General features: G+C 40.9%; 1 protein-coding gene across 3 annotated transcripts in view; it reads left to right on the top strand.

The window, feature by feature from the left end:
* Positions 1–1,185: 1,185 nt before the first annotated feature.
* LOC105393562 (cadherin-87A) overlaps positions 1,186–25,390 on the top strand; it is a 30,244-nt gene continuing 6,039 nt past the window's right edge. For 2 of the 3 annotated variants that reach the window (XM_048621721.1, XM_048621719.1), the window contains exons 1-28: positions 1,186–1,558; positions 10,505–10,572; positions 11,531–11,649; positions 12,316–12,402; positions 12,721–12,849; positions 13,169–13,294; positions 13,534–13,668; positions 14,076–14,268; positions 14,631–14,743; positions 14,967–15,044; positions 15,307–15,426; positions 16,243–16,407; positions 16,718–16,902; positions 17,672–17,834; positions 18,121–18,270; positions 19,739–19,903; positions 20,134–20,257; positions 20,504–20,692; positions 20,901–20,998; positions 21,110–21,247; positions 21,519–21,672; positions 21,990–22,187; positions 22,376–22,615; positions 22,716–22,897; positions 23,133–23,319; positions 23,738–23,934; positions 24,392–24,586; positions 24,930–25,089. In XM_048621721.1, the coding sequence (XP_048477678.1) occupies positions 10,515–10,572; positions 11,531–11,649; positions 12,316–12,402; positions 12,721–12,849; positions 13,169–13,294; positions 13,534–13,668; positions 14,076–14,268; positions 14,631–14,743; positions 14,967–15,044; positions 15,307–15,426; positions 16,243–16,407; positions 16,718–16,902; positions 17,672–17,834; positions 18,121–18,270; positions 19,739–19,903; positions 20,134–20,257; positions 20,504–20,692; positions 20,901–20,998; positions 21,110–21,247; positions 21,519–21,672; positions 21,990–22,187; positions 22,376–22,615; positions 22,716–22,897; positions 23,133–23,319; positions 23,738–23,934; positions 24,392–24,586; positions 24,930–25,089 (4,048 nt within the window). In that variant the 5' untranslated portion in view covers positions 1,186–1,558; positions 10,505–10,514. The remainder of the gene's footprint in view (positions 1,559–10,504; positions 10,573–11,530; positions 11,650–12,315; positions 12,403–12,720; positions 12,850–13,168; positions 13,295–13,533; positions 13,669–14,075; positions 14,269–14,630; positions 14,744–14,966; positions 15,045–15,306; positions 15,427–16,242; positions 16,408–16,717; positions 16,903–17,671; positions 17,835–18,120; positions 18,271–19,738; positions 19,904–20,133; positions 20,258–20,503; positions 20,693–20,900; positions 20,999–21,109; positions 21,248–21,518; positions 21,673–21,989; positions 22,188–22,375; positions 22,616–22,715; positions 22,898–23,132; positions 23,320–23,737; positions 23,935–24,391; positions 24,587–24,929; positions 25,090–25,390) is intronic. The other variant, XM_048621720.1, reaches the window with a different exon arrangement.

A 25,390-nucleotide genomic window follows, 5' to 3' on the forward strand; every position in this document is an offset into this window, starting at 1 on the left:
AGGCTGTCAGTTACACAAGTCATAAATCTGAATGTGTGTAAAATACAATGATCTCTACAACCTTTGATCAACTAGTACGTAGGTACTTCATCATCATCATAATCTCAGTCATAGGTCGACTGCTGAACATAGGCCTTCCCCAAGGTTTTCCACCTCGTCCGATCGGAGGCGGCCCGCATCCAGCGCTTCCCCGCGTACTTGAATATATCGTCCGTCCAACTCCAACGGGGGGCCGCCCAACGCTGCGCTTGGCGGTACGTGGCCTCCATTAGAGAACTATTCTGCTCCACCGACCATCAGTACTGACATCGTTTGGTAATCTCAATTCTGAAATCCTGAAAAAAAATATTTTTTTAAACAAGGTTCTTTTCATGATAGGTCGTGCGTTATTGATAGCTTCATATAAGATGTAGGTAAATAATTTAGTTTTTTTTATTCTTCAAGTTGTGGGCTTTAATCAGTGAAATATATATATATATATATATATATATATATACACACTTATATATGTAGCACATGCTGAGTCTGAACCATTTCGCTATCACTGTGCACGACATGGAGATTGGCAACCATAAAATATTGTTTATTTATTATTTAATGTATAAGCTGTGTACCTACCTAATTTGTATTGTTATGTGATTTTCCATGTTGTGTATTCTTGAAGGCGAATAAACTATTTCTTTCTTTCTTTTCTTTCTTCTGAAATTCCCTAACTTTTACAATAGGATAGTAAAGTCACCGAAATAAATTCCTTTCAGACATTGAAATTACAATTATTTCTTTTAAGTTTCAACTCAATTTACTACTTACAACTGTTTTAAAGTTGCATGATAAACTTTGTTCAATAATGATCTTCGGAAAGTTCACTAATAAAATAGCATCCCGTTCTTGGTATAGAATATAAAAACCTCAACAACGCCATCTCTACTTAAATAAATGTACCTACCTCTAAATCTTTCATACAGCGCCATCCATATTTATAGATCTGTACTAAGATATCCACATCAACTTCCTTCGGATTTATATCTGCTAGTGAACACCACACTCAACAGATGGCGTAAGTTTAGTTTTTTTGCCAACTGCATTTTATTTCCTTCTCTGTCTAACATGACAAACTTTGTCAAGCGAGAAAGAGACGGTTGTTGTCGTGTCAATGTAACGTAACGTAAACATGTCAGTGAGCGCGCGGGGTCCACGCAGGCGGGTTATGTGCCGATCAAGTTCTATTGAACTTTAAGTGACATTTATCAAAGTAATAAAGAAAAAATCGTAATAATACTAGAAGTAATCATTCAGTGCATAGTAATTTAGTTATATTAAGTGAAAGTGAATGTTTTCTGTGTTAAATCTGAGTGAAGTTGCAAAGAACTTGAATGAATAACGGTATTGTATTTGGCTCGTGAACTTTAGCTGTGAAGTCTGGTTTTGTATGAAATTTCGAAGACACACCTTCAGGCTTTTGTTGAAGTCCTTTTGTGTCGCTGCTATTGTCGACTGCCAGCGAGAGGAGTGCCAGTATGCTCCTCCATGTGTGATTTCGGTCCGGTCCCACCGAACGGTAAGTTGGGCTTGCCGCTTGCTTAATTTATGCATACCTACATATACCTACCTACTTTGGTATTTTAACAGCTTGCATTGATCAGCTCTTAGCTTCACGTGACACCTTACTAACTGTTAATAATAATAATAATAATAAAAACACTAACAAACTTAACCCACATCTTTCATTTAACCAGCTAATATTCCACACCTTCCTCAAACACGACAACGGTAAATCATAATCCCTATAGACCTGCGTGCGTTTACGCAGAACTCGACACATCATTACGCACAATAATTCCAATAACAGTATTGTAAAATTTCTTTGACACTTCAGTACCTGAGGCTGTGCTCTGATTGGTGGAGCGAGGTGAAGCAACGTCCTTGCAGGCTCCGCTCTCCGCGGATTGTCACGTCCCGGGCCGGTTAGGAAATTACTAAATGATTCATACTCACCAGATCTTGCATATTGATTATTGACTGCTAGGAAGACATCTAAATGTCTTTTGTAGCAATCGTAGACGTAACATCAGTATGATAATAATATCAGTCTGATAATTGCATCTAACTTATTGAAAAGTATCGAAAGTATTTAAGTTCTTTCTGAGGAATCTATTCAGTGTCTGCAAAAGTCTGCTTCGGCAACATTCTTCCACTCAATCTTGCATAATTGGACCCTATAAGGTTCTAGTTTCCTAATGTATGAAATGTACGTAGTGTAGAGCCTCCGGCAGTTATCTAGTTATCGTTTGATTTGTAGGTAAGTTAGGGATAATGTAGATATGTGTGCAATATAGGAATATCTTATAGTAGGTACCTTCCAATGAGACTGAAAACTGATAATAATGAGTGAGTGACCACTCATAAATTGGGTAATTGACATGAAATAAGATCTACGAATAATTCAGTGAGCTTACACCGATTCATAACCACTCAATACTTATAAACAATAAAATCTTTATATGTAAAAATTTGGCAAAGTTTGGTACAGTACAAGTAGGTTTTATCAAATTTAATTTTATGAAATAACTCCCGTAAAGTTTTTGCTATGAATACGTTGGCACCGTGAATGACAGCGGCGCGGGACCGGTTCAACATCACATCATAGCAGGTTCCCGTCTCTCCATACGCAGTGAACCAGAAGTACCTACCTACCTACATAATAGTACCCGCATTACTTTTTTTCTGGATCGAGTGTAATAGTCTGCATGGGGGCACTTGAGTAGAATGCGCGTAATGGCAGTGTTAACATAAATTGTGATTTGTCGGTCGCACTTTGAGAAACCGTTCTTACCTAGTACACTGTCATTGTAAAGTTATCTCTGTCAATAAGTTTATATACAAATGCTTATAATTCCGAAAATCACCGTTTTATTAGACAATTTCAAAATTCAGGAAACTAGGTCGCAAATTTAATAACTATAAACAATTATTTCCGCTTTCTTCTCCACTCTGATACATCGCGGATTCTTACATTCAAAACGCATTTTCTGAAGCTAACAGTGCTATCGAGACCTGTGTAATGGTTTTGTCATAATAATAGTTTAACTTGGCCTGATTGGTTTCCTCAACGGAAATTATAAACCTCATCCAAGCATCCTCACACGGTGTATCCATATGTGAATACGCTCTCATGAACTCATGACGAAGTCCGTTTATTAGTAGAGTTGGAGATTTTAGCATATTTTAAATAAATAGTAGACTCAGCTTTATGTTTTATATCCTCAATCAAGAGGTTTTGTTCAATTAAGTTGGTCCCTGTAAAGCTATCTCGTAAGCTTACACAATCTCGCGATAGCTAGTTCCTAGGTAATACATAACGTTCTGATAGTTTAGAACTTATTACGTCTATAAAATACTTGTTCAAATCATTAGCGAAGACATTTTCTCGTTAAAAGTTACCATTACGTACGTAATTTGGGAAATAATTATGATTCAGATACTTGTTATCGTCGCATCAAAAATTCTTGAGAAAGTACCTATTTAATAAGATGTAGAAACATGGGATTATTTTTTTATGAAAATAGACTTGCACTAGATAAAATTCAGCTCACAGTTTTTTTTAGTTGTGGCTCTACATAAATTATCCCATAAGTTCTTCAGTAAGTATATAAATAGCGTAAAAGAAAAAAAACTACAGATACTTTGTCTGGCTTACTAAATTAAGGATTGTGAACCGTTTTTGTTAAGTTGGTGATTTGATACAGTGTTAAAATTTAGAAGAGTTTCCTAATACTGCAGTGGCAGTGGGCGTTTCATAAAAGTATTTCAATTGCACGAGACAAGACAAGTCGCGCTCCACGTCAAGGACGTCGACATTCTGAACAATCTAATCAATCTTACCAGTCACATACTGAGTCTAGCCAGACTGCCAAACATACACTCTTATTCCTATGTTAGTAAACACATATTCCCAGATATCTAGCCTGATCATAGAGCATTAGTGAACAGCTTGTTTACAAATTAATATTACTACCCGAAAAACCGGTAAATAATTGAATAAATAGTGCAGTACAGAAAACACATGAACATGAATAATACACATTTCTCGTACATAAATGAAATTAGCCAGCGGGGAGGTAGTTGCTCCTATTACTAGTCGTATCTACGAGAGATGCAATGTCTCGATTGTCTGAAGCCTATTCCGCAAACCGGTCAGAGAGAGGTGACCCCGATGATAGACCCGCCCTTGTGGAGCCGAACACAATGCCACACCAGGATGTCAGAGTCATACTATTACTGCATAGCAGAATGGGTCCAAATGGTAAACTTATGATATGAGAACCTTTAAACTGACTGAGAATGTTTAATCTAACCAATGAAGTTCTACCCATCTCACGGATTCAAATAAAAGCAATTGATTAGTTTCTCATAATAATTCTAGGTATATGTTGATTAAATATCACCTTCCTCATACTGTCCAGACTTTATAAGAGTTCACACACAATGTATCGGTGGGGTGGTACCTACTTAACCAAAATAATATGAATGATGGTATCATCAATATTTAAAAATAAAATAAACGGAACATAATATCCGCAAAGATAATTTTGTAAAAAAATCATTGAGCTGCAGTGAAAAATTTAAGATACTGCAACTTGCACTATTGGAGTCGGTTTTAAAGTAAAACGGTATACAACCTCCCACCAGAATCTCCAACCCTCTGTCCTCGGCCTTCCTCATCCAGCCACAGGCCACAACTCTTACTTGTCTGAGATCTTCAGCCCAACGACGAGCCAAATATATAATTATTATATTTATTATTATTTAGTATATTATTGAGAACTATTTTAGTAATCCCATGCAGAGGTAGTCGTCATAATAACGACAACATGACTTCATTTTCGTGCCATACTGCTGTGAACTATAGAGACACAGCAACTACTTGGAGGCCGCGAGTGCGCTACTTCTGACGCACAGATTCGGTCCACAATCATTTAGATCTTGGTCACGGCTTGTAACCACTAAATTACGTTACACATTTTCATAATGGAACGTAGGTTTTTAAAGGAAATTTTATATTTATAGTCTTTAAATTAACTTCGTGACTTGTAGGTACATTCGTTAAATAACTCTGTATGTTTTGCCCAGATTCCTTATTGTACTATGTATTTTCACAATATACCTACCTCACAATAGAATTATTTCACAGTTTAGCATCTCCGGACGAGTGTGTGCAATCAATTCGCTAGTTTCCCTTTTCCATTCTTCTTTCACACGTATGCGAGTATTTGGTTCTCATGAGCGGCGTGTTACCAAATATTTTCGCTTAATTAAAAGCACGAGTCCAAAATAGTCTACTAGATAAATTGTTACCTACTAGGATTGCGGATTCACTGCAAATGTTTGTAAAGTTATTTATGATTATACTGAACTGTTGAATAATGTCCATAATCGCATTACGCGTAAGTAGGCAGTGGGCCCGCACGCCATGCTGTTGCATCTGAACATGCAAGTGCTACAGAGCCGGCACAGTCGCTTGGAATAGTAGAAAATAACCCACAAAAAACTGCAAAAGTTGATATAATATGCGAAATTTTCATAAATACTTTATATTAATGAAATAATTAGGTTTATATTTTAACAAGTTGTGAGATATTCCGTAGTTGTAGACACAGCGGAGGAGGGCTACAAAATGCTACTACTACTATAAATATACGCTCACTGTAAGTAGTTTAATTATTTTTTTATTTTCAGTACAAAATAACTCAGTCAATTGAGAATTAGGTATCAACCTAAGTTACAGTTCCACATTACGGTATGAGCTGTCACATCTTCGATCCATGCTGGCCTGGGTTGCTCTTTCATCTACTTATTTCTGTGAAAATAGTAATAAATTAATTAAACTGGATGAGTTCGAAATGCAATGCATGCGTTAGGTAACGTATCAAATAATCATGAAATTATGCATAACTTACATAACGTAACATGTGTACGTTATAGCGAGCTATAAAGCACTGTTTACCAAAAACACTTTAACTCAATGTTAAATAATCTCGATTACATTGTGGTATTCACCGTTTCTAGTTGTAGTTCAATACCAATAAATACTTTATGGAGCAAAACCATAAAATTGAATATTTTTGGTAAGTATGGTATTGAAAGATTAGACCTTTGCCAGAACCAGAAAATTATAAAATTGTCGACCCGTCACGATCTTGACATTACTCAACATTGACTAATTATGTAGATGCTATTAATTACTAACAATTACAATTCTAGTTTGAGGTAATTGGTCAGGCAATTCAAGAAGTAGCTAAAAATATGTACAAATATAATGATGTTTCTGGATTTCTTTGGCAATTTCCATCAACACTTAACATACACCTGAAAGACCAACCACAGAGAATAGAATAGAATACGTTACGAATGGTTATTATTTTACTGGCTATTTCATACAAAAACCATCCCAATGACTGTATAATAAAGCCTCAACTCAGTAGTGAGTATCTGGCACTCAATATCAGCGATCAGCGACCCTGGGGTGTTAACACACAGTAGCCCAGTTCCCACAATTGTGCGGGTCTCTCCACTACCAGGTATACACAGTATACACGCTGTTGCTTCAATGGCTGATTCGTGTACGGATTGTGAAGTTATTGCCTTTTCTGTACGCATTTTTGTGTTGGTTTGTTGGCTGCTTGCTAAAAAAAAACGTAGCACAGTATGCATGAGATTAATGATAAAAATGTTCATGAGGGTGACCCCACACAGAATGTCAAAACCCTCAAAATGAGACGCAAGTTAATCAAATATGGGGTTTAAAAATTCATTCTTTTACTAGTGACAAGGTTACGAAAAAATGTATACTAATAAAATATCTGTTATTTAACTTTAACAAGTGTAAATTTAAAGGAAAAATCTAAACAAGGAGATAGACTGAAATAAAGGTTGATAGTGCAAGTAACTGGCCAATAAGAATAAATAAGTTAAGTTCAAACAAACTTTATGTAGGTCACTGTGTCACTGGCTACTAAGAATTTTAACTACTTACAAAAATAAAATAACAATTAAAAAAATTAAAAAACCGACTTCAAAAAACCACTAAAATGTAAGAAATAATTTAAGGTTTTCACAAATTCTACTCGTATGTGACAGTACAAATATACCTAAGCAGGAATTGTTCTTTTTTGATGTTGGTGCGGTGACAAAGTAATCTAAAGAAATATGGCACCAACTTAAAAAAAGAACAGTTCCTGCTTAGGTATATTGTACTGTCACATACGAGTAGAATTTGTGAAAACCTTAAATTATTTCTTCTCCTCCTTTTTTTGAAGTCGGTTAAAAAAATGCTGTTATTTAAAAAAACAAATAGAAAACAATCTATGGATTTAGACATCATTTCTGGCGTTAATTTCTGTATTAGATTTAGTAACATGAAATAAAATTGTGCAATGTTAATTTAACTGTGTGTTCATGTCACTTATAGGTAGCAGTTTCGGTAAGTGAACTATTCACAAACTACATCGTATTTTTTTCCAAAATTTCAATCTTTACTTTGAAACAAAAAATGGTATGTAGTTATTTTAGTCGACAATGAGTTAGCAATTAGCACAGTTTGCCGGTCAAGAGTCGGTAGTTCAGTGCCGTTGTGGCTCATCGTCCGTTACATGTGTATGGAATTAACATGTGCCGTTACCTTCTTTTACCTATTTTTAAACTAAATGTATGTATATGTGCCACCACAGTTCTGTATGTCAACCGTAGGTTCGGTCAACCGACTGATCTGCCACCAGAAGAACCGCTTCAAATCTAACATCTTTTTTGCTTTACAATAAGAGCAATGTAGGTAATTTTATTTGACTAATCTTATTATGAATGACAACACTTCTTTTTCTTTTCCTATGATTTATTTAAAATAAAAAGGACATAAATTTTATCTACCTATGAATGAACGTATTAGATTACTTACATTTATTGTGTTTACCTCTATATTACATTAAGTATAATGAACACGGAAATGTATGAATATGCCGCCTACAGTGCGACTTCCAAAGAAGCACAAAAACCCTAGTTCTGATTCCTCGTGACACGGAGTCGTGCGGGAAGCAAGCATTGTGTGAGTGTCTGCACCATACGAAGAACTTTATCAATTTAAAAGCAAATCGTATACAATAAGGACCTCGATGCCTTTAATTTATTTAACTTTGCCTTAATATATAAGACTAATAAGTTATTTACTTTTAATGAGACCAGTGAAGCACTTAGGTACTTACATTTTGTTGAAGCCTACATAGTTGGAACATTTTAATAAATTCAATTAGGTAGTAATGAGTATAAAAATTAAATATACTCGATATACCATGGTGATTAAATGTGTAAGTACTTTGAAGTCCGTTCTCTCTCTACGATGCGTCCAACGTCCATACATCCTCGTTTATCTAATCGTGAAATAAACCCAAGTTTGTGCAAAACCCGCCTTTCTCACGGGAGCAACTCGAAACAAAGCAATTAACTTACACTTAAAAAATCACGATGTGTGTCGTTTCGTGACGTAACTAAGTGAAATATATCAGTTGTGTAACGCCGCCATTGTTGGATCAAAGTTGCAGAGTTGAGACACGCTTCGAGATAAAATACTTGTTAATCCGAGTCTGGGAATATCGCGGATTGTTAAAATATTCGTACTTGACATTTTACAGTTTAAAACAATGCATGTTTGAATAGTAGCAAAAAAGTCTTGTACCTGACTAACTACTGCGGTTGTTACTTTATAGTAAGTATACTTTAGTTCCGTTCATTATATCATTATATAGATAAAGCTGCTTGTTGATAACACAAAAGCTTTATGCAATATTATCCAACACAAAGAGTCCTGCAATAATAAATTGGTCTATAATCGGCATTGACATTAGAAATCCAGCAGTAAGTTAGTGATCGTTGACCGTTCTCTATTTGGAGGTCGATCTAATAGCGCTTTTAGTCATGCTCTTTAGGTTGTTTGGTCTTGGGACCACAATCCATCATGTATTTTTGAATGGTAACTTACTCTAGCATGACCTCTAATCTTACATTAACCTGAACAAATTTCCAGTAAATTGTTCAAGCTAATGTTGTACGGTGGTGATAGATGGGGATCGCTTTGCTTGTTTCTACTACATACCCATGTACAGATAATGGCAACATACAAGATAGTTCAAAACAACTATGTAAGTATGTGATAGCTAACGGCAATAACAAGATGCAATGCTCATAGACCATGAAGGTAATCTGACGCCTCCCGTGTGACCCGCCGCTGACCCGCACGCTAATGTGATCAACGCATCCGCTCATCCACTGATACACACATCTCTGACATGCAATGCTACTAATTGGCAAACTTCATTAAAGAAATACTACGGTGTAGGACATAACTCATCTCATATTTGTGCAATAAAGTATTAAACAAATAAATAAAATAACTTAAAATTCATAACCTGACAAAAATATCATGGAAATGGAATCGAAGGATCTGATAAACCTTGCTGACAATCAAACCTAGTTGATAGAGATTACCTGAGTTCGATGATGGTTGATTGAATAATGGGCCCGCGACCTCTGTTCCCCGTCTCAGCTGACCTTTACCTTTAATCATGTTTATGAGTAGAATACCTTAATAGCTATACCTAATTGCCTCTGTCCTGTTTAATACAACTAGTGCGTATAATGTCTCCTGCAATAAAGTATTAACAATCATCAACGATAGGGGACTGTCAAAAGCAATAGAAGAAGGTACCCTCATTCCCTCATCATAGTTATTGCACTGTTTGTGGAGTTTAGGGGGAAATAAATTACAGAACAAATATTTTTATAACAGTTTCATTAAAATTTATAACATTTATAAATAGATAAGACATGAAGCATTTCACACATCTATGTATAGCTCAGACAAATGTATAGTAATCTAATGTTGGTACAGAATTCTGTCATGCGAAACATAATGTAAACAAGATGCATTTAAACTGCTGTTTACCCATAATAAAAAATTGAAATATGAGGGATGCAAAGGTCATCGATAATAATAATGGAGTATTAATGTACGGTGGCCTGCGCCTAAAAGTATACAGGCGGAGTTTTTAAAATAGCGATCCCTGATGATGAAGGGACCAGCTACATCTGTTATAAATCCGGGGACGTGTTGTGTGTGATGTGTGTGGCAGTGGTGTTTATATGGATGTGCTTGAGCAGGATGTGAGCTTGATATCGCTATTTTGAAAACTCCGCCTGTATACTTTTAGGCGCAGGCCACCGTACATAGTTTTTAATCAATCCAATACTTAGAGAGGCATCACACACTCTTGATAGGTAATTAATTTTCCATGGGAAAACAACAATCTATGAAAGTTGATGTTGTAATTAGTTTATTTATACTTAACTAATTATTTTTGGCACATGAATAACCAATATAAAAATATAGTTACAGGCTTACTGTAAATTAAAATCTGATTAATAATGTTTATATTAACATTTAGTTTGTTTGTTTCAGTAGCGCCGCGATGGAGCTGCGATGGGCAGCGGCGTGCGTGCTGTGCGCGCTGCTCGCCACCACCACAGGTAAATACTAATACCTACTATATTATGTATAATAATAGGAGTGTAAATACTACTATGTATATGGGGACAGGAAGACGGAAGGTGGTCAAAGGCGGTCACAGAATGGTGGCCTAGATACGGTCGAAGAGCTGTTGGCAGACCACCTGCTAGATGGTCCGATGACATCATCATTTAGCATTTGCATGAAAATTGGCTTGCAAAAATAAGTCACCAACAGACTATTTTGGGGGTAAACGCAACAAGAGGCAGCTCTAGAGGTAGATAGTAGGTAGATAATAATATTATGATCTTGCTGCCAGTGATCTGATCTGTTTAATCGGTCACAATAGTGTTTGGGCAAAGCATGACAAAAGTGTGTAAAAATATTGAATGTTTCATTTGAAACAATGACCATCGAAACAATCTGCTAATGCAAGTACATGATATATTTTTCTAGAGAATGTATAAATTGACACACCGTTACAATAAACTCAGAAATTCCCCAAAAGTGGAAAGCAAAAACGTCTACGAACAAATAACAGGGTTCTTTGTAGTCCGGCGGCGGAGCGGTAACCTCTCATTATCACAAAATACTCGATTGTTCACGATCACTTCACGATGGACGTGGCATTGTTGTCTTATTGGACGCTAACAGTCTTTCCAGAACAAAATTTGAATGTTTCATCTACTTATAATAGGTATGTTATCAAATTATCTACTTTCTATGTAAAATGTTATATTTGTTTAGCTCTATAGCTTGTAGCTTGTACCTTATTTTCTTACTTAGAAAGTAACTTATTGTTAACAGTATCTTATTGTTATCTAACTTCGCCTACTTCCTACCTAGTCCTAAACACTGACGGGCACGAGAAGAGGTGATAAAAGTTTTACGTACAACCCTTTTTCGCGGAACCCTTTAATATTGAGTACTACTTAACCGATACACGGCTATAATAATAACTCTAACTCTCAATTCCAGGGGAGACCAACCTGCCGCCGGAGTTCCGCAAGGACATGAACAACCTGGCGGTGTCGGAGCTGACGCCGCCCGGGACCGTGGTTTACCGCCTGCAGGGCAGCGACCCCGAAGGAGGTCCGGTGAGTCACACGTCTTCATCATCACGACTATTCACGACCCATCACGTCCCCACTGCTAGGGCACGGGGCTCTTTCCAATGAAGGAAAGGTTTAGGCCTAGTCCACTACGCTGGTCTAGTGCGGGTTGATGGACAAACATCTCTAACCTAAAACCCTGATTACACCTACCGAGCAGAGTGAGGAGACAGTGTTCGTGGCCGAGCACTCGGTCCATTGCTAGCCGTTCATTGGTTGAGGATCGGCGGAGGATACTGTCTCGCCATTGTACTCGGTAGGTGCAATTAGGGTATAACAAATTATCTCGGAATGCTATACTAAGGAGCTCTAATATGCTGTATACGTGTGCTTGTAAAACGTATGAGCCTTTTTTTAGAACTGATGCATTATTTATTTACAGGGCTGATAGGCCATATTCTTGCCATATTGTATGGGGGTCAACTCTCAATGTATTAACTTGTAAAAGTCTCATAATTACTATCAACAATAAATAAATTATAGTCCCCAGCACGACATAATTTATTGCTTTCCACGACACATTGTTTCCGTCCAAGTAGGCCTGAGACGTTGTCTGTGACGTCAGTGCTTGCCCCCACATGGGCTGCATATCCCACCGGTGTCATTGTTCATGTTCATTGTTCATGTTGTTTGTTTGTTTGTCTGTTGCAGATCAAGTACGGGCTGGTGGGAACTGACAAGTTCTCCGTAGATCCTGAAACAGGCGATGTTACTCTAGTCAAACCTTTAGATAAAGAAGTAAGTGATGTTCTATTAAAGGCCTTAATTTATTAAAAAAGTACTATTTACTACCGAGATTTTGTAAATACCTAATGGGTAGACGTTTAGTTAATCTGCTATGATAAAACACGGAAGGTAAAAAAGTTTCGACGAGATATTTCGCAATGTAGAATGACTCCTAAAACATCTGCGCAGACGCCTATATAAAAAATATACATTTATCATGTATCTTTTTACCTTATTTGAGCGTGTTAGCAGAAAGAAATCTTAGATGTTGATTTTTGTCATCTTTAAACGTAACACAAATACCTATCAAACGTCCCGTTTCTCCCACAGAGTGAAGAGACGATAAAGTTCCTGGTGTCGATCGAGGACGCGGTCCCGGGCTCCAGCAACAACCTGGTGCAGGTGCCCGCCGCCGTCATCGTGCTCGACGAGAACGACAACGCGCCCCAATTCCTCAATGTACGTAGCAGAGACAGAATTGTGAGCTTTTACTGACCAAGCTTGTGCTGAGAGAACGTGCCGTCCGAAGCACGGTAACGCCCAGAAAACAACCACTTGAAATGGGGGGTGACCGTCCCATGATCAGTTACGATCACTGAAGCTAGATTGACTACGGACGCTTTAGCTCGACTACGGACTCTTCTTACGGATGATTATTAATGTTATAAGAAATATCAAATTAATTAAAAAAAATATTTTCGTTATTCCCATTAGTTATATAATAGGTATATGAATTTTATTAAAACTAAACAATAACATAATAATATTATTATTTCAGGGTCCCTACGAAGTGGATGTGCCAGAAGACGAGGCAGTGGGTCGCACGATCCTGCACGACATACTAGTGGAAGACAAAGACTCCGTCGGAGACAACCTGGAAGTCACGTGCGTCGCCAACCAACAGGTAATATCACAGGGACTACAAGTTTAGTAATCCACAAAGAGCATGACAAAATCATTATGTCGTGTCATGACTCGTGAAAGAGGCATATAGCAAACAAGACTTTCTTTACTTCTAATCTGTCACGGTTTATGATTCATACCAAAAACCTCAAAAAACCTGTTCCTTCTGCTAACAGTATTTTTTTTCAAAACGCTAAATTTATTTTTAATATTACCTATATGACCCCCTCTCCCCATCAGTGGTCGTCAGCATGTGACATGTTCGAGCTAGTGGCGCTGCAGTCGTCGTCGCACCGCTACTCCGGCGCGCTGGTGCTGCGGCGGCCGCTGGACTATGAGCAGCAGCAGTACTACCAGTTCCAGCTCACGGCTTCTGTGAGTAGCATCATCATCGGAAACATCAGGTCGTAATGTTGCTGGATATTGACCTCTGGCAAAGAGCATCACAACACTTTTACATCGACCTTCCCCATCCAGCCACTACCGGCCATCTATCGTTGGCCCAACACACCAGAGGGCTTCGCACGCTGTGCTTGCCTGTTTAAAAGCCATGTCGGTAGCTTCATATACATAGCGTCTGTGAGAATAGATTACATAATACACAAACGGTGCTCGAAAGAAGCGACAGGCTAATCTTTTCATCACAGTGACAAATCCTGGTCATGTTTTAGTATTTTTATTTATACACTATACCACCTATTTCTATGGCTTTTGTAATTACTTTATCCTTCCAAGTCTTCTTATTTTCTCCCAAGCCAATAACCAACCCCTTACCCCCCTAGGACGGCTCCCTCAACTCCTCAGTCCACGTAGAAGTAAAAGTAGTGGACGTGCAGAACCGCCCGCCCGTGTTCAGCGGCTCTCTGAACGCGGCGCTGGCGGAGGACGCGGCGGTGGGCACGCTGGCGCTGACCGTGCGCGCGAGGGACGGGGATCGCGCCGTGCCCCGGAATGTGGTCGTCGAGCTGGTTAATAGTGAGTTTTTTAGTTCATATCATAACCACAGTAATCATCAGCTTGAGATATGTAGGTAGGTATTACGACTTTCCTACGGAACACCACAACCACCATCAGCTCTGTCCCAGTCAGATGTCTTCAGGCTGACCAATCAGGATATAGATTGATTAATAATCTGTTTTTTTTTGTTCAAACCTTGTAATACAAAATTTGTCGAGAATGAGCATCTTCGACCTGACACTTTTTCGGTTTACTTATATGACTTTTGAAAGGAATTAAACATATTATAATTATAATTATTATTTATCGGTGGTTGCTTAGAACGTCTTCGGTCACTTTCTCTATTCTCATCAAGTTTACCTCATTTCCTGTCGTTCCAGATCCGCTGGACTTCTTCCTGCTGAACCAGGAGACGGGCGAGCTGAAGACCGCCAAGCCGCTGGACCGCGAGGCGCTGCCCGACCCCAGCTCCCCGCTCAACCTCACCGTCCGGGTATGTTCCAAGTGTTTATGTTTACCTGGTAGCTATAGTTTGCATCCTGGTCATAATTATGGTCATCTGTATGTATGCTCCTCTGCTTACATAACACAGAAGTACATAAATAATTAGTACTTTGTTTTTGGGGTCATCAGGGCTATGCTCAATCGATGGGTTAATCAATAATTACATAATTCTTCTATTTAATTTAACTAATTTGTTCTCATGTATGTTTCAGGCTACAGAAGTAGTAAACGGGCAGCCCTACATAAGCAACCAGACATCTTCTTTGGCGACCGTCACCATCACTATCAAGGTAATTGAATGAAGAAAACCTTTATCATTCTTAATTCTTTTCTATTTTTGGAAATTCTTCTTGACTTATTTGTGGAAACCGTTCTAATAACCAATCTCGCCATCCAAGGGACCTAACTTCTGCCAACTTTACGTTTAGTACCTAATAATAAACGCTCAATGTTGATTGTAGTGAGAAGAAATGGCGATTTGGCTGTAGGAACCTTCCATGTCAATGCTATTTTGATATAATTTCTCATTCTGTTTGTGTTTCGTTCCTACAGGACGTGAACGACGAGCCGCCCCGCTTCAGCCAGAAGGAGTACCACGTGTCGGTGCCGGAGAGCCTGCCGCCGCACACGCCGCTGCCCCGCCTCGACATGCTCGTCACTGACACTGACGTCGTGAGTACTATCATATTAAATAATTTATAATAATAATAAATGGTTTTGTCACCATGGTGAAAGGATTATGATATGTGAGGGGGATATTGAAAGAAGAGTGAAAGCGGGAAATAAAGTAAATGGGGCCTTGCACTCTTTCATGAGGAGTCAAAACGTGTCTCAAAAGGCTCGTTTGGCTGTTCATGGGGGAGTGTTGGTACCTACACTAATGTATGGAAGTGAAAGCTGGGTCTGGCAGAAGAAGAATGAAAGTAGGGTAAATGCTGTTGAGATGCGCTCTCTAAGAAGTATGTGTGGACTGAAACTGAATGATAGGATAAGGAATAGTGTTATAAGAGATAGAGTTGGAGTAAAAGAAGACGTAGTGACCAAAATTGAAAAGGAAATGTTGAGATGGTTTGGTCACATTGAAAGGATGGATGAAAGAAGACTGACGAAAGAAATTTATTGTGCGGAGATGTATGGTTGTGTCGGTAGACGACGTCCTAGGCGAAAGTATGTCGACCAGATAGGCGACATACTCAAGAAGAGCCAAATTAGGAGTTTCCGAAACCGACGTGCGTGTATGAAGAGACTTATGAATGCGGAGGAAGCGAAAGAAGTATGTCAGGATCGTGGCACGTGGAGATGCATAGTCTCTGCCTACCCCTCTGGGAGACAGGCGTGAGCATATGTATGTATGTATGATGTGAAAGGATTAGCCAGTCTGAATCAGTGCACCCGTCCGACGTGTATAAAGAACTGTCGAAGCATCACTTCACTTCTTTCGTGCACCATTTATAGCTGTATACTCACATAATTTCCACATCCATGCAGGGTCTAAACTCGGTATTCTTCGTGCGCGTGGCGGGGTCAGAGCATCGTTTTGTGGCGGAGCCGGGGCGGGGCGCGGGGGGCGCGGCCGGCAGCGCGCGCGCACAGCTGCGGTTGAACTCCTCGCTTGACTATGAAGACCCTAACCAGAGGAAGTTTATACTTGAGGTAATTTTATACACCATACAGCTAAACTTCTCTCAACCAACGCCACTATACCCTGTTTTCAGCCGGCCTCATCCAGCCACGTACTAGTTACTACTAGCTATTTGTCTAAGGTCGTCAGTCCTGTGGGCCAGAGAGTGTTGTATTACCTTACTGGACATCGATTCTTTGTTCAATTTGCAGATTTTACTTATGTGTTTGTAGCCTTTATAATTATGTCTGATTGTAGCTCAATTTGAATGGCATCCACAGATTTTTGAGGTATATTTTCAGTGACCAATCAATCAACCGATTCATGTCCACAATGTCGCAGGTGATAGCGGAAGAGCTGCACACGTCCCCGGCGCTACATTCATCCGCGTCAGTGATCGTGACGGTGACGGACGTGAACGACAACGCGCCGCAGTTCGCGGACGATGACGTCACCGTGGTCGTGAGCGAGACCGCGCCGCCCGGCGTCATCGCCAATATTACCGCTACTGATCGGGATAGTGGACGGTATGTACTCTGATAGCTTTAGAAATAGCCGTTGTTTAGGTGGCTATTGGTATTTTAAGAACTTTTAACGATTGAATCATCAAAGTCAGTACCCCATAGGATGGGGATCGTGACCATCATCAGTCAATGTCAGCATTGAGGTTGGGCCGGGACAGTGTCCTCCAGGTGCTCCTGTCTGCAGCAGTGTGTAGAGCTTCGTGCAGGCGGAGTTGCAGATATGATTGGGTTTGGTCACACCATCTTGCAGGAGCACGACCCCTTCGTCTTTTTCCCTCCACTTTACCCATCAAAATGTGTTTTTCAAGGGATTCTGGGCCAATGCAATATGCCCAAGAAATTTCAGCATGCGGGATCGGCATATATCAGACAGGCGCACAGTGATTTTGAGCTCATTCAGGATTGATTTATTCCGTCTGAAGGCTGTCCATGGTATGCGCAACATACCATGGACATATTGAAGGTACCATTAACTATTGAAGGCACCATTAAAATAAACACAATAGAGTTCCTACCAACCAGGCGATTTAAGTTGGCCCCTGGTCAACAAGAAACAGGGTTCAAGCTAAGTGCGCCCTAGAAAGTTACTATAATTAGTTATGCAACATCAGGTTCTTGTCGGCCATGTATGTACCAAGTTAGCTCGCCCGGGTAGTAAGTATTTATGGACATTTCAATTGCGATATTTTTAAACTTTGTGTTCACCTCAGTCCATTTATATTGGTCAAAACCCCTAAACTCAGGGCACCAATTCATACCTCTCTCCCCTCAGTTTCGGCACATCCGGCCTGGTCTACCAGCTATGGGGCGCGGGCTCGGAGCTGTTCACCGTGGAGCCCCGCACCGGCGCCGTGTCGGTCGCGCCCTGCGCCCGCCCCGGGCACGCGCCGTGTCTGGACCACGAGGCGCAGAAAGACTACTTCTTGCATTATAAGGTTAGACATCACTGTATAGAAACGGGAGTGAATTGACTTATTTGCAATAGGTACTAGGTTAACGTCGCTATCAAGGTTTCTTTGAACAACTTTTTTTTGGTAATTTCCAAAACTTATTGTATTAAAGTTATTCAGAATCAAAATAACACCCTGGGTCATCCTCTTTCGGCTTACTATACGATAATTTTTTTCAATACCCTGTTTATTTATTTACTTTCATAACTTATACCTACCTCTAAGAAAAACATAATTATCAGTGTTATTAACAGATGTTGTCTATCTTTAGGCGACGGACGACGACGGCGCGGGACAGTCAACCGTGATCTCGCTCCACGTTCGCGTCACTGACGGCAACGACAACCCACCAGTGTTCGCCACGCCCGTCTACAGGGCCTCCATCGACGAGGATGCCGTCAAGTTCGAACCTGAACTACAGGTAACCAACACAGATTATCTACAGTGACCTCGAGGGCGCAGTGTGGTCAACAAATGTAACTATAGACAGTTAAACAACACTTCTAAAACAAATACTACCTACGTATTAAATATTATATCTTTTTCAACATGTAATGTAGACCCTATTATCATCTTAATTTTCACCTATTAAAAAAGCTGATAGCTTAAATTAGTTATTTTCCGAATTAACCCTCTACTGCATGAATTATGAAGGGATTGAGATAAAAATTATTTTTTACTTGAATATCGTTTAATAAGGGATAATAACAAAATTTTTAAGTAAAAAAAAAATTTAGCTACTTTATTTTAGAAAAAAAAATTAGGAGCCAGAAATGGCTTCGTATGCACTGGTACTTGGTATATCTGTGCCATTTATGGCTTCCCATGCACTACATAGACAGATATCAGTTTTTGTGAAAATATTTAATATAATTAATTTTCTGATTAGACATACCAAAACTATAAACTTTTTATAATTGGATTGAAAAATGGTTAATTCTGTTTGTTGCTATCAAATTCAAACACAGCTAAAGCAGGTCCTCATCTCTACAGGTACAGTTAAACGTTTTTTTTTGGATGGCCCAGGAGATTCGTGTCTACCTGTAAGATTGTCTGTTCTGCTAGCATTTGATAACATTGAGGAGTCTCCCTTGCCATCTATCCTGGGATATGGTAGCTGGACTACTGCAGGAGGCAAATAAATACTATCACAATTCCTGAATTGCTTTATTACAGCTCTTTTTTCGGATCAGCAATTTATCATTGACAAATTATTATTAAATCAGAACAAATATATATATTTAAATAATACAAGTAAATTTAGTTAATTAGGAAATTTTAAATTTTGTAAAATAAGTCATTAGTGAAATTACGTAAGGAGTCAACATCAGGTTTTGAATTTTTTTAGGTATAAATAAGCGAAGTATTTGTTCTGAAAAGATAGGTTAAAAATCTAGTTAGAGTGCATAGGAAGCCATTTCTGGCATAAATATTATAGCCTCAACGCATAGGAAGCCAGAAATGGCTTTCTCAGATAATTGAGAAAATAAGATATATAAAACTAATAATAATTAATTAATTGACAAGTTCCAGAAAATATAAGGTATGCACAAAAGGAAAACATTTTTTTTACTACTAACAACGTACTTTTTATATTTTTTGCAGAATTTCAAAGTTTCAGAAAAATCACATTCACAGAAAGCAATCATTGCACCTGAGATAAGGTGCGATTATATTCGCAGATGACACATACCATGGACAAAAAAAATATGTTTATATAAACAAAGAAGTGACTAAAAGTATATAAGATATCATTTTTTAAATATTTTTTTTGGTTGGGGTAGAATAAAATATTAAATTCCAAGAGCCATTTATGGCTTCGTATGAAGTAAAGGGTTAATAAACCCTCCCAAAGTTTTTTCCATTGTTCAACGTTCATAAATCATCAGGTGCAAGCCCGCGACGTGGACGAAACATCTGAGATCCGCTACAGCATCGTGTCTCCGGAAGACTCCCCGTTCTGGGTGGACCTGCTGACGGGCCGGCTCGGGGTCAGGCCCGACCAGCGCGTCGCCGTCGAAGGGGACCACAACAAGATCGTGCTCACGGTCATGGTAAGTTGTCTTGATGTGTTAGAAGGTGGACTTTAAAGGTCTGGGTAAGAAGGTACTGAATAAAAATGTTCTTGTTTAAATGTTCTATAAGCGCGAAGCCTTTATTGTTTCGAGATTCCCTAAAATTTTATTATGCTTCACTATGAATGTGATTTCATGTCACTTCACATATTACGAGTTTCAATATTATTGTGATTAATTTCTGACTGTCCTGCCCATCTACGGTCCAGGCATCAGACGGCGTGTTCAACGCGACGTGTGAAGTAGAGATCTCAGTGCGCGACGTCAACAACCACGCGCCCGCCTTCGACGCAGCTAACTACACCGCGCTGGTGTCTGAGGACACTCCCATTGGTAAGCAATGCTTCATCATGGAAGCTTTTGACTCCAAAAATTTTAAGTTATTCTTGTTTTTCAAGAGTATTCTCAGAAAACTCTCGACTACTGCAAAATTTCCTCATTAAAAACCTTTTTCCAAGGAATGCCGTCATACTGTAGCTGTTACAGGATATCTCGATTACTAGCGGTTTGAAACCTTCCCAATGATCATTGCGCTTAAATCCTCTCACCTAGCTCAACAATCTCATCACCCTTCCCCAGGAACGTCAATAGCATCAGTATCAGCCCACGACCTGGACTCCGGAGTCAACTCGGAGCTAGTGCTGGCGCTGCGGCGCGGCGCGCACCACGCCTTCTCGCTGGACGACGACGGGACGGTCCGTGTGGCTGATAGACTGGACTATGACGTGCGGGATACTTATCATGTGATCATTGAGGCCGCTGATAAGGGTCAGTGTTTCTATGTTACTATTGTAAATCCGCTGTAGTGCTTAAGAGTTCCACAAGTCGCTTTATACCCTGCTTTCTGAATTTCTCAGTCAATGACTAAGATATAGGTAGTATGTACTAACGTTCGTGTTTTAGAGAACTTCTTCTGTACCAATTATATACTATATACTTCGCCAAAACTCAGGAATTGACGCGGTTTTGATTTCAGGAATGCCAAGCTTGACTGGAACTACGGAGTTGACAATAAACGTGATAAATGTCAACGATAAGAAACCCTCCTTCACTCCTCCTATACAAAGAGCTGAGGTATGTAATGATAATAAGAAAGAATCAGCGTCTATTATGACAATTTATTATTTTAATCGTTTTACTCATAGTAAGGTAATTTCTGTATTTTTAATTATATTTTTTGGTCAGGTATCCGCTGATGCTGAAGTGGGCACATTCGTTCATAACTTGGTGGCTGTGGATCCCGACACGACCAGTATTGAGGATCTGAAGTACGAACTCGCCACCGACAGACAAATCATAGCTGTTGATAATAATGGAAAAGAGGTAAAGTCAATGAACACATCATTCAAAGCAAGTGCTAGATAGGTAGTAGTTATATCCTGGCACTGACAGTTATGTCCCCACAAATCAAGATCTTTCACCTTATAACAAACCAGCCAGATTCGTAATTCTGCAAAATAGCATGCAGACACAAACACTAATCTCTTTTTCCTGATGGTCGTCTTTTCGTAACTTTCAAGACTGCTCCAAATAAGATCGCAATCTCTTTGAATTTGGAATAACCTTTTTAACCCCCCTAACGTTCCGTCCACAGGTATCAGACGAGGGTATATTCGGGGGCTGGTTCTCCGTCTCCCCCAACGGCTCAGTGTGGGTGTCTCGGGCGCCGGACCGCGCGCGCGCCGCCGTGGTCACGCTGCCTGTAGCTGTCACGGATACTGCCGCGCCCAGCGTGCAGCGCGCTGATGGTTAGTATGGTTCTAAAAGGATTGGACGAAGGATGAGATGGATGTGAATATTTAGATTTACATTAGAGAGATTGGTACCTGAGGACCTAATTAAAGGATACCTATCTCAAAGCACATGTTGGTAGTTTTAAGATTTGCTATGTGATATTTTATGCACTCTGATCCAGCAAGGTCTACATCTTGTTATCGTGTTGTAAGCTGCTGCAGCTTACGTTTTAGCTGGATGACGTTTGTCACTCAATGGTGAAGGGTAAACCAGTCAGATTACTTGTCAGTAACTTACTCATCTGATGCATATTTTATTTGTTAATCCCCAGGCGAGCTCATAATAACGATAGTGGATGTTAACCGCCACGCGCCTCAGTTCTCTCAAGCCGTCTACCGGGAGACGGTGGTAGAGGAGCAGCCGGCCGGCACTGCGTTGAACACCTACGCGCCGCGCGACCAGGACACCGGCATCGCAGCTGTGGTGATAGACCCGCCGAGCCCATACTTCGTCATTGATAATGTTACTGGTGAGATTTGATTATGTGTCATGTATTTTATGGATGAAATAGATTTAACTGTTATATTGTTATGAGCTTTTTATCAAATGCAAATTAGATGTAGAACGTTCAACTGCCTATATTGGAATGCTGCACATATCACACCAGAAAACTCCAGTTTTTGTTCAATGTTCCTAAAATGCTTTATCTTTTTCCAGGCCTGGTAAAAACAGCGCAACGCATCGACTACGAGAAACTGCAGCACATAAACTTCACCCTTATCGCGTACGACTCAGGGGTGCCGCAGCGGTCGTCGTCTGCCGAGGTTCTGGTGTCGGTCGTGAACGCCAATGATGAAGACCCTGTGTTCACGGCCGCCAGCTATGAGGGCGTGGTCAGAGAGAACAGCGATGTTGGGACGCCCGTGCTTATTGTTATGGCTAAGGACGCTGATCTGGGTAAGACGGCTTGTACTTATCTTTCCACTGACAGTGTATTTGTTGATGACCAGCTTTCTGTCCATCTACCACAAAGTATTCAACTATCTTTCCATTCCAGGAGAGTTCGGAGAAGTATCCTACCACCTGTCAGGCAACCAGTCGTCATTGTTCAGCATCGATAGCTCCGGCGCCATCACGGTGGCGGCGCCCATCGACCGCGAGCTCACCAGCGACATCTACCTGCGAGTGGTGGCTGAGGACCAGGCGCCTAAGGACATCAGGAGGTCTTCTACTGCCCCTGTGAGTATTGGAGCCAGCTGCTTCCAGACCGCTATTGCTGTACTTTTATCGTACCGTGCTATCATCATAAGCCCATATTCACGCTCGGTCTTCCTCATCCAGCCACTACCGGCTACCTGTTTAAGGTCATCTGTCCAGCATGCTGGGTGGCGACCCACGCTAACCTTGCCTATACGTGACATTACAACCCCAGTTCCAAGATGTCCATACTTATCTGCCTCTCCAACCCCCACAGATCCACATAAAAGTGCTGGACGAGAACGACAACGCGCCGGCGTTCACGCAGCAGGTGTACCGCGCCACCATCGCGGAGAACCTGCGCGTGTCGCCTCCTGCCGCCATACTGCAGTTGTTGGCTGAAGATAAGGATGAGGGGGCTGCGGGCACCGTCACGTACAGGATCGAGGACCAGAGCGAAGCAGGTGAGATGCGAGTCTGAAATGGTTCGTCCACAGAGTTGACCCATGAACTGTTAAGCTGCATACAGACCGGGCCAACGAACGCCAACTGTTATATCAACTATGGACATTTATCATACATAATACAGGGCAGATTGCAGCAACGAAGGTCAACGAAACCCGTTCGTCGGCGTTCGTTGGGCCGGTCTGTACGCAGCTTTAGCCCACAGAATGTTCCGCCCAACGAACATTTCACCCACAAAGTATGTACTTCGTTGGTTATATGGCTTTGGATAAAACGCCACATTATCCCAATGAGATGCAGGGGGAGATAAGGTACAAGGATTCCGGAATATCATAGTCCACAATACCTATTTCTAGTAAAACTTTGATGCTCTATGAGATTACATGCGTTCTAACCTCTTACATTCCATTCCCGCAGGAGTATTCACAGTAGACGAATCAACTGGCATCCTGTACCCAGCCAAGCCTGTAACAGGCGACCGCAGCTACGAGGTGACGGTGTCGGCGTCAGACGGCGCGCACTCGGTCGCCGCCGCCGTGCACGTGTCCGTCACGCGGGTTAATAAACACAGCCCCGTCATCTTGCAGCCGCCGCCCATGCTGGAGGTCAAGCCGGTCAGTGGAGTTGCCATTTTCATCCTGTTCAAATCGGTTTTTTTAAAACGACTCTTTTAATGATGACCTACTTTCTGGTCAGGTCTGGTGATAAGTAGAAACGGAATTTCCTGATGTAAAATTTCAACAAAATCAAACCCTGCTTTGCTACCCGTAGTCGAGCGGGCTTCAGTGATCGTAACTGATTACTGAGGTTAAGCAACAACTGGCACGGTCGGCCATTGGATGGGTGACCGATGTCAAGTAGTTCTTTTCTGGACGCTTCCGAGCTTCGGAAAAAAAACCCTTCCTTCATTGGAAGGAGGACCGTGGCCCAGCAGTGGGGACGTGATGGGTCGCGATGATATGCCTAATATGCTCTAAGACTATGCCTATACCTAGGTACCCACTTTCGTGGGAACCTTCTTACCCAACTCTCACCCTGACACACCATTTCATCTTACCTTCTCTCAACCAGGAGCAAGCACAACCGGACTCTCTCCTGACGACGGTGCAGGCCACGGACGCGGACGGCGGCGACAACGGGCGCGTGTCGTACTTCCTGCGGCTGGACGACCGCAACGTGGCGGAGACGCCCGAGTTCACCCTCGACCAGCTCACGGGCGAGCTGAGGGCTCGTGTGGCGCTGGATAGGGAACATGGACCTTATCAGGTGAGGAGGATGGCTGTAATTATTTTAATTTTTATTGTATGGGAACGCCCGCGCAGATGGCAATGAGACTGGCCGCCATGATGAGAATTTTTTATGGAACACCAGAGGGGCAAAGGGTCTCTGCGAACACAGTACATTTAGTACGTTTAGACTCGTTCCATCACTTTCCAGCTAAATCTAGCCGCTCGGTCTCTTCTTCCAGAACAGGTAGGGAAGCTGATCACGGCTGGATGAACAAGGCTAAAGAGAGAGTATTGTGGCACTTCTTGGGAGGGGTATATTATGTCCACACGTGGACGATTAAACGACAATGAATAAACTTTTTCCCTCTGACTCCTTCCAGCTAGTACTAGTAGCCTCGGACCACGGCTCGCCGGCGCGGTTCGAGACGCTGCGCGTAGTCTCCCTGACGGTGGCCGGCGGGGACGAGCACGCGCCCGCCTTCCCGCAGACCAGCTACGAGCTGATCGTGCCGGAGAACCTGCCGCCGGGGGTCATTGTCGGTGAGGGGAAATTTATACTATTGACTATAATTGGCTATTGGTTAATCATTTTACTAAGTACTTGTTAGATACAGCTGCTGTGTAGTTATGAAGAAATGGTGTATGGTGGTGATGCATTAGACCAGCTAGTCAAGTAATAGATAATGGACTATCAACGTGTCATCACCTGATGCTATTCTTATAAGCTCATCATTTCACCACCCTAGACCAGAAGGGGTTGCACAGGGGGGCGCAATTAAGACATGACAATTTAAGTGGTCTCCAGCCATTGAGCCATTTGAGTGAGCGTGCTAGCCCTTCA

This window comes from Plutella xylostella, chromosome 6 (assembly GCF_932276165.1).
Source record: "Plutella xylostella chromosome 6, ilPluXylo3.1, whole genome shotgun sequence".
NCBI lineage: Eukaryota > Metazoa > Arthropoda > Insecta > Lepidoptera > Plutellidae > Plutella > Plutella xylostella.